The sequence below is a fragment of the Triticum aestivum genome, chromosome 6A, assembly GCF_018294505.1.
Source record: "Triticum aestivum cultivar Chinese Spring chromosome 6A, IWGSC CS RefSeq v2.1, whole genome shotgun sequence".
Lineage (NCBI taxonomy): Eukaryota > Viridiplantae > Streptophyta > Magnoliopsida > Poales > Poaceae > Triticum > Triticum aestivum.
This window is the reverse complement of record NC_057809.1, coordinates 451,103,011-451,112,506: the sequence shown is the minus strand read 5'-3', so window position 1 is coordinate 451,112,506 and position 9,496 is coordinate 451,103,011. Positions and strand designations below refer to the sequence as shown.

Below are 9,496 nucleotides of genomic sequence, written 5' to 3'. Positions count from 1 at the left end.
TCAGCCGCTTCAATGTCGCGCAGTGATCGAAGTTGGTTCCTCGGGAACGCAGGTCCGCATTGAAGCGGCGGCTGCCGAGTGATCATGTCGATCAGCGCTGCCCCCCTCCCTCCTGTCACATCGCGGTATCAATGCCGGCCTCCGCGTGCTTTGGTCCGGCATGAATGCAGCGCGGTAAGTGGCGCGCATCGAAAGGAAAGCGCATGAGGGACGAGTGAGGGGTTTTTTGGTTGGCCAGGGCGATCAGAAGCGGGTGTAGGATCGGTCCGGACTTCCGTAAAGCTTCCCCCACGTTTCTCTCCGGTTTGTGAAAAATCACGTCCGGACCGCGCCGCAGACCGATACATGCCCGTGTTGGATGGCTTCCGCTGTCCGCACAGCGCGTTCTGGACTCATGCGGGAGGCTTGTGGGTCACGTTGAAGATGTCCTAAGTGGGGTATAGTAGGATTGAAGAAAATGATGAGCCTTTTTTTGCACCATGAAAATAACTAATTTTCGAACTTATATCTTAACAAATGGATAAGTTGACTCAAGAAAAGTATGCATTGCCGACACGGTTTCCATTTTATTTATCGCGAGAAGAAACTTCCATGAAAATAACAACTAATTTCGTACCAAACTTAACAAACGGATAAAGTTGACCTCAGATATTCCCGTCATAAAAAGAAGATGTCACCATATGATACGTTAGCCGGTTGTCTAGAATAAACCGATCATGTTTATAAAATAACAAGAGGCCAAATTATAGCCGTTGTTGAGATGGTGTCGGCTGAAGCTGGAGCTGCACGTCCTCGACCACACACTAGTGGTCAGCAATTCTCCGATGTTCACCGGCCACCTTCAGAAGCCCAGGCCTTCAGAAGCGGTCCACCGCTCACTACAGTCAGAACGGCCAAGCATTTGAATTTGCTCGCCGCACTGTCCGTCTGCCCCGCGCACGAAATTTCCACGCCGCATTAACTTGCCGAGATAAATACACGGCACGTATCATGGATGTTCCCTTCTTTACTTTACTTCCCCGGCATCCCTTGTCCCGTCCCTCGTACGTATCCGGTTTCTGCGTGCGCTGAGATTTCGGCAAGCATTCCATCCGAGTGATTCATTACTCTTGGATCGGTTTCGCTACCAGTAGCTACTTGTCCGTACAATACGGCGCAATATACGGGCGTACAAAATTTGTGAATACGTGCAGTGAAGAGCACTTAACTGAAACAATATATATAAAAAATAAAGGGCCTGCGCGCAAAAGCGCCCACTAAGCAAGATCATTGAAAACGATCCCTGGGAGAGACGGGACGGGACAGAGGAATCCAAGCAACGGTCTCCTGGGGTTGGCAGAAAGAAAAAGAAAAAAAAGAGAGAAAAGGAAAAAAAAGAGCGAGCCACCGTCTCCCACACTCCTGACCCTTCTCTCCCCCCAAATCGATCGTCGTGGGGAGCAGTCGCACGCGGTGAGGCCGGCGCCACTCCCAGACCCCCCCCCCCCCCCCCCCCGACTCCAAAACCCCCCACTCCCCTGCGAATCCCCCGCCAGAAATCCCGAGCCATGGCCGCCGCCGCCGTCCGGAGAAACGTCGCTTCCTCGCCCGCCGGAGCCGGCCGTGTTCGCCAAGCCTCGGTATGTTATGAATAACTCACCCGCTTTTCCTTTATTATTATGCTATTGCTTGAGCATTACTGGTCACCGGAGGAGAGGAGAGGGGAGGAGAGCTGCTGTTGCGGCTGGTTGGTGGCGACGTCGATGTGAGCCTGCTGGGGGCTACTGTTCCGGTTGTTAGGGAGTGCTTAGGTCAGGCGATTGCTTCGTGCAGATCTGCTAATAACTGCGAATTCCTCGGGAAGGAGGATGGTTGGCGTGACAGGGGCGCCATAGATTTGGCATTATCGGTGGTTCTCCGGTTGTATCCGGCCATCGGACATGCTAACCACTGTCCTGAACCCTGATGATGCGCGTAATTACTGGTAGCCAAGGGTCCACATAGAAATGCTTGCCTTCTCCTCCACCCGCAGCAGCAGCAGCAAGCTCGTCAACAGCCTTGCCCGGCACTCAAATCCACTGGGAAAGGACAGATTCGTGCATCCCCTGCCGTGGTGGCTTCTTGTCTGCTTCTTCTTTATTCTTGTACGTATCATATGTGCCTTGCTTCTTGGCTGTGGTCTTATAATGCTGCATTTCTGGCAGATGGTGTAGGGAGAGGTGCTGGAGAGGGGGCAGGTGAGTGGGAGGGCGAATGGGGGCGATTGGAGGCGACGAGTCCGTGCAGTGGGATAAGATGAATGGAGCTGAGGTGGTGAACGGTGGTGGAAGCGGCGCAGGAAGCCTGGATAGGATACAGGTGTTAGTGAGGGTGAGGCCGCTGAGTGACAAGGAGATTGCAAGGGGTGAGCCTGCGGAGTGGGAGTGCATCAATGACACCACCATCATGTTCCGGAGTACCTTCCCGGATCGACCCACGGCTCCAACCGCATACACATTTGGTCAGTGCTCTTTTGATGCTACATCTTTTGTGTTTTTTCATTGCTCTGGTTCTTCAGTATGCTTAATTAGTCTGTAGTACTGTTTTTTGGAAGCATTTTCATAACATCTGATGTACTACAATGGCTCTCAGAAGCAACACTCAAACATCATATTTCCCTACACAATTACATGCATACTTGATGTGTATGTTATTACTGCATAGCGATTATGCCTTTATTTATTGTTGACGTATTGTTTAAATCATTCCAATGTGCGCAATTGCTATGTAAGGATCTCACATGAGTATAGTTGGTAAGAATTATAGTTTGGTTACATTTTCCTAACGTGTGTCTTTGTTAAACATAAATCCCTTGAATTTGCAGACAGGGTATTTCATTCCGAGTGCAGTACGAAAGAAGTCTACCAGGAAGGGGTTAAGGAAGTTGCCCTCTCTGTAGTTGGTGGCATTAACTGTGAGTGCAAACTACACAAAAGCATATGAGTCAAAAATTGTGAAACATAATAGCATTTGAACTAAATCAGAGTGTGTTTTCTCTCTCAGCAAGTGTTTTTGCGTACGGGCAAACAAGTAGTGGGAAGACATTCACTATGACTGGAGTGACAGAATGCACAGTAGCAGATATATACGATTATATTAACAAGGTGATCAACTCCCAGCCAACCATAGCTTCCATGGCCAGGTTTTGGTCTCGATTGTTACAAAGTCCTCAAATCAGTGTTTCCTTTTCAGCATGAGGAAAGAGCATTTGTGTTGAAATTCTCAGCAATTGAAATATACAATGAAGTTGTTAGGGATCTTCTGAGTGCAGAAAATACTCCTCTTAGACTTTGGGATGATGCAGAGGTAATAAGGTGTTCTTTTTCAGCATTGTTAACTTTTGAGTGATGTTATGCTCATGTTTGCTAACCGGTTTAGTGTTGTTTATTCTACAGAAAGGCACCTACGTGGAGAATCTTACGGAGGTTATATTAAGGGATTGGAACCACCTCAAGGGACTTATTTCTGTTTGCGAAGGTTCAATATTGCTTACTAATAGCAGCTTGCATTTTGTCGATCTTATGGTTATTGTATGTTCTCATTTGTGCTTTACGTGATTGTAATAGCTCAAAGGAAAACCGGGGAGACCTTCTTAAATGAAAAAAGCTCCAGATCCCATCAAATACTTAAATTGGTCTGTCCTTAACTTGATTATATTTACGAAATACTTTGATGTATATGTGTTCCATTCATCATAGATGTTTATGTTTGCTGACCGTTTAATTTTCATCTACCAATTCAGACTGTTGAAAGTTCTGCTCGTGAATTCTTAGGAAAGGACAAGTCAACCACCCTTGTGGCTAGTGTGGTAAGAAAGACGCCTCAGTTTGTTAAGTTTATACAATCTGGAGAAAAAGTGTAAGCGGCAATTATTCTTCCCATGCAGAACTTTGTTGATCTGGCAGGAAGTGAGCGTGCATCTCAGGCTATGTCAGCTGGCACAAGGCTGAAAGAAGGTTGCCACATCAATAAAAGTTTGCTTTCCCTTGGCACCGTCATTAGGAAGCTAAGGTTGCAAATTCAGCTCACAGTCTTACTTTGCTTTGATTCTTCACATTATAAGAGTAGTTACTTATGTAGTCATGGGATTGTTAGTTGCTGACATTCCAGTTATATTTTTTCATTATTCAGCATGGGGAGTAATGCACACGTACCGTATAGAGATTCCAAGCTTACACGCATATTACAACCTTCTTTGGGAGGCAATGCAAGAACCGCGATTATTTGTACACTCAGCCCTGCAACAAGTCACATTGAGCAATCAAGGAATACACTGTTTTTCGGGAGTTGTGCAAAGGACGTAGTTACAAATGCTCAGGTTAATGTGGTCATGTCTGATAAAACACTAGTTAAGCATTTGCAAAAGGAAGTTGCTAGACTGGAGAGTGAGTTGCGGCAGCCAGTTTCGAACTCTAGTCTGGAAGCACAGGTGAAGGAAAAGGACAACCAAATCAGAAAGGTACAGTGCCTGGAAAATTCTAGTCTGTTTTCTTTCTTTCCTGAATAATGGAGATTGCTATTGCTTCCGTCTGTATTTCCCTTGGGATACACACAGATAAACTCATTTTTCTTTCTATCCATTCATGATGTTGCATGTCTTCCGCAGATGGAGAAAGAAATAAAAGAACTGAAGTCGCAACGTGATTTGGCTCAGTCCAGGTTGCAGGATTTGCTGCAAGTTGTTGGTGATCGTGACCCAAAGCACCAGGTATTTTTACTTATGTGACTTCTAGTTATTACCTTCTGGCCTTATTACTCCAACACTGATGTATTTGTTTTCTCTGTATGTTTAGGTCTCAGGAAAGCGTTCAATCAGAAGTCCCCCGTCTGTTGGAATGCCCCCAAGCGCTAGCAGAGATGACAGTTCTCAGATCTCTCATGATGATTCAGATCATTACAAGGAAGTGCGATGTATTGAGCCAAATGAAACGAGAGGAAATGAACGTTTGTCTTTGTCAGCTGGTGAAAGTACCAGCCCACAAGCTTCAAATAGGAATTCTAGCATGCGTGGTAATGATTCAACAGCTTCAGTGAATTCAAGGAGTCTTGGTGAAACTCCTATTACCTTGGAGCAACATTTGGAGAACATCAGAAGGCCTTTTATCACTAAAGATCTAGGATCTTCAACACGTAACCCATCAAGTTGTAGAGTAATTGGTAGAAGCAGGAGCTGTAGATCACTAACAGGGTCTACTTTACTTGATGAGATGGAGATGGAGGATTGCACACCAGTAAACAGAAGTTTGGTAATCTTCCCAGGAAGACCTGAAGAGTACCAGAGAAGAGGATCTGCATTAAACTACGATGCAGGGAGTGAGACTCTTTCAAGGGCAGGATCTGAAATTAGCACTTCAAAGGGAGCTAGCAAGACAGGTGATGCAGAATTTACTGGTATAGGTGAATTTGTTGCTGAACTTAAGGAGATGGCTCAGGTTCATTATCAGAAACAGGTAGGTGACAAGGTGCGGGGTTATCTTTTAGGCATGATTGTATGCTCTTACCCCTGCAGCTCATTTATTTTACTTGAAAGAAACTGGGAGTCATAATTATGCTAAGAAATTACTCCCTCCGTAAAGAAATATAAGAGCGTTTAGATGACTAAGATAGGTGATGACAATTTGGAAATGAAATTTTAAGCATAATAGTTATTGACGACTCCTTGAGATCTATCACTAGCAGGCCTGCAGCATAACAGTTTACATACTACCCAGACCTGCTGAAATGTTTTACTTCCATTGCACCAATAACTGAATAATTAATTGGCAATCTTACTCCACGTTGTAGAGTGCAAATGGGAAGAGCATCGGATTAGACCCAATCATGGATGGTTTGCAATCACCTTCGCGATGGCCATTGGAATTCGAGAAGAAACAGCAGGAGATCATTGAGCTTTGGCATGCTTGCAGCATTTCCTTGGTCCACAGGACATACTTTTTCCTGCTGTTCAAAGGAGAATCTGCCGACTCGATTTACATGGAAGTGGAGCTTCGAAGGCTATCGTTCCTCAGAGACACCTACTCCAGGGGAAGCACCCCCAGCAATGTGACCGTAGGCAGCCTCAGCTCTTCCCCCGTCGCGAGGTACGCGGCAATCATCAATGCATCAATTATCTGCATTCCTTTTTTATAACCTAGATAGATAGATGAGAGAAAGGACGAACACACACCTGACTGAGAACGTCCGATCTATGATGCAGCGCCAAGAAGCTGCAGCGCGAGAGGGAGATGCTGGCGAGGCAGATGCAGAAGCGGCTGTCCGTGGAGGAGAGGAACCACATGTACACCAAATGGAGCGTGTCGCTGGACTCCAAGAAGAGGAAGCTGCAGGTGGCTCGCCGGCTGTGGACAGAGAGCAGGGACCTGGAGCACGTGAGGGAGAGCGCGTCCTTGGTGGCCAAGCTGATCGGGCTCCAGGAGCCCGGGCAGGTCCTGAGGGAGATGTTCGGGCTCAGCTTCGCGCCGCAGCAGCCCCCCGCCCGGCGGTCCTCCAACGGCTGGAGATACGGGATCCCCTCGTTTGGCTGATTGATTGGGCCCCTGACGACAAGAGGCAAGAAGATGACAGGATGATGCGGCTGACCAAAAGATCTTTTTTTTTCTCTGGTGGTTTTGTATCTTGGGGTGTTGCCTGTTCTGATTTTCCATAGGGTATCAGGACACGCGCATGCGGGGGGTTTGATCTTGGTGCATGCCCTTTGCGTGTAGGACGACCGGTTTGGTGCGCGGTTCCTGAGCAGGCGCCGCCGGTCTGATTGCTAACATTATTAACGTATCACTGCGTATCCAGAGACACGCTCTTTTGTTAACGTGTTGTTGCAGTTCCCACGGTTTGCACCCCTCATCTGTCAGAAATGGTTGTTCCGATGTGTATCGAAAGCTTGTAGAAAATCAAACACGTGTCGTCCGTTGCAGCCACCTCAGCGAGCTGACCCTTGTTGGAAGCATGCTGTTTGATCTGCAAGTGTGCTTTGTATGGTTTTTCTGACAGGGTTTTGTATGTGTTGTGCGCGTGTTGTTTCTTCAAGTGTACTGTTTTCTGTTCTTCTCAAGCGGACAGTGGTCTTGTTCTTCAGTCAAACAAAAAAGCACAATGTGATCATTCTCAGCCAAAACCTGAATGCTACTACTATAAACTACTCTCTATGTGAAGAAATATAAGATCGTTTAGATCGCTAATAGATCAGCGCGAGAATTCAAAGTCCAGCCCAGTGATGTGATAGTTCATATACATTCAGTGCCCTTTTTCCCTAAACAAATCTCCCTTTTACATGTCCCAGAACAAGCTCTAATATTAACTTTTGTGTGCAGAAGATGAGCTTGGCTGCGCTCTTAATCCGGGCTGCGCATCGCCAGAGACTTAACGGAAACCTCAGACGACTGAGACCTAGATACATCTTGCAAGAAAACACTAAATTAGTACCGCGTGAGCCTAGACGGCCTTTTCCTGATTTCTGGCCTAAAGCTGGTTGTAATAGGGAGTATCATATACTAGTATCATGCATATGATACTAATCTATGATACTACATCCCTAATGTATAGTATTATATGTTGGTATCATAGAGGACTACATTTATTGCCATACATGATACAAAGTAGCACATTATTTAATATGATACGATATCATGATATGATACTCAAACCTCTCTTTCTTCATTTAATTCTATGCCACCTCATCAAAATTGCTTAGTTGGCATGCATAATACTACCTACTTCCTCCATTCTAAAATATAGTGCGCCCGCATTTTCCGAGGTCCAACTTTGACCATAAATTTAACCAATGAGACCAACTGCGGCGGGAGAAAAAATTATATAAATAAAAACTTCTTTCGAATACGAATTCACTGATATAATTTTTGCTCCCGCCGCAATCGGTCTTGGTAGTTAAATTTACGGTCAAAGTTGAAGCACGTGGATAGAGAAAGCACTACATGATGGAATGAAGGGAGTATGATACTCCCGTTACGGGCAGCCTAAGAAAGGACGGCGCCCTTCCTAAAAGAAAGAAAAAGAAAAAGAAAGGACGGCGCCCATACTTTGGCGTGCAGAAAGCAGGTCTTGGGAGTCCAACTCTGTCTGCATTTCACACACAGTCAGCGGTTAGCAGAGATGGGAAGCGAGCTCGCTCTGCAGCAGTATTACACAGAGAGACCGTCGGACCTCGCCTGGCCTCTTGCCGGAGAGCGTCGACGGCAAAGGAGAGACCGAGGAAGGCGGGGAGGAGCAGGCGCGGGTTTTGCCGCTCCTCGTTGCCCCGCTCCGGTAGCCGGTGAGCTCACTTTCTTAGTCATCAATCTCTAATACTCGATGATGATCGCTTCTTTTCGAACATTGCTGTACGGACGACAAAATCAGACAACTCATGAACAACAGTGATAATCTGGCCGCACACATGCATGCCCACAGCGGTGCAACGGCCGTTGAATTTGTTGTCGTCCACACATCGTCCATGTTTTGTTGTTCATAGAGCAGTTTCGCTTCTTTTCTATGGGCAACGCTGCTACACACACGACAGATATTGAACGATCACCGAACGATGCTACACATCGTTCATGCGTTAGAGCAAACGTAGCTAGCACCGTTCATTCTCGCGTCGTGTGGAGTTCAGCCGGGCAGTGTCGTCCGTGTAGTAGTTTCGTTCTGTGGGTGCAGCCAAGTTGTTTCTTGCATGGGCCCCGACCCATGAGAACGCGGGTAATAATGTGTTCATGCTTTCGCGGGCGTCCAAAGTTAAAGCTCCACATTACAGTCCTCCCTCCGGATTGTCATAAGACCGTGGGTAATAAATAGTGTGTTCTGCGTCACTAGGTCGGTAGAACATTCTTGACTAGTCACGGACCTGGGCCCTGACTGGGGCTAGAGGACTTGCCGCGATCACCCAATTTGAGCCGCTTTAGGTGCGTTTATGCTCTGTTTTCCGAGCTGAGCATCCCGGTCTCTCCCTAACCCTAGTTGCTAACTCTTCCGTTGGTGTCGGAGTTTGTAATTGGGCCCCTGTAACTCTCGCTTTCTACCTATCAATGGAATGATACGCAACTTGCGTATTCGTGAAAAAAATAAATAGTGTGTTCATGCTCACAGGTCACGAATCTCTTCGCTGTGGACGGGACGAGCGGCGCTGGCGGGAGCTTCGGGCTGGATGGTCGGTCATGAGATGGAGATCCTCCGTCTCGACGTGCCTGCATTGCAGTCCGACGGTCACAGCTCTCAGGTCAACCCAACGGACGACCCTATTTGATCTGGCCGTGTCCGTTTGAATCGAAACATACATAGATCATAGCCACACACATGACCATAACTGTAAAGAGCGTTCGTTCAGTGTCTAGGTGGACCTAAATCCGGCGCAAATTAGGACCTGATTTGCGTCCAGACGAATGCTAGCCGCACCCATGCGTTGTGTCATCGTTTGGTTTGGGCCCGCCTGTCGACCGTCCAACTGTTCCCACCGGCTTCATTAGATCCACATGCCCGACGGGGCTTG

General features: G+C 47.0%; 1 protein-coding gene across 1 annotated transcript; it reads left to right on the top strand.

Moving 5' to 3' along the window:
• Window positions 1–1,337: 1,337 nt before the first annotated feature.
• On the top strand, window positions 1,338–6,978 carry LOC123127860 (kinesin-like protein KIN-7C). Its single transcript, XM_044547714.1, has 14 exons — window positions 1,338–1,619; window positions 2,184–2,479; window positions 2,843–2,932; window positions 3,022–3,122; window positions 3,211–3,324; window positions 3,414–3,495; window positions 3,585–3,652; window positions 3,761–3,826; window positions 3,905–4,029; window positions 4,150–4,477; window positions 4,625–4,726; window positions 4,812–5,468; window positions 5,803–6,098; window positions 6,215–6,978. The coding sequence occupies exons 2-14, from the start codon at window positions 2,233–2,235 to the stop codon at window positions 6,540–6,542; spliced, it is 2,604 nt and encodes an 867-aa protein (XP_044403649.1). The 5' UTR covers window positions 1,338–1,619; window positions 2,184–2,232; the 3' UTR covers window positions 6,543–6,978.
• The last annotated feature ends 2,518 nt before the right edge of the window (window positions 6,979–9,496 follow it).

What these genes read in the sequence shown, in the direction of transcription:
- LOC123127860 (XM_044547714.1), top strand. Translation starts at nt 2,233, where the DNA reads ATGGGGGCGATTGGAGGCGACGAGTCCGTGCAGTGGGATAAGATGAAT. An exon ending in CCCATCAAATACTTAAATTG is followed by an intron (nt 3,653 to 3,760) that starts GTCTGTCCTTAA and finishes CTACCAATTCAG; the next exon opens with ACTGTTGAAAGTTCTGCTCG. An exon ending in AGCTCTTCCCCCGTCGCGAG is followed by an intron (nt 6,099 to 6,214) that starts GTACGCGGCAAT and finishes TCTATGATGCAG; the next exon opens with CGCCAAGAAGCTGCAGCGCG.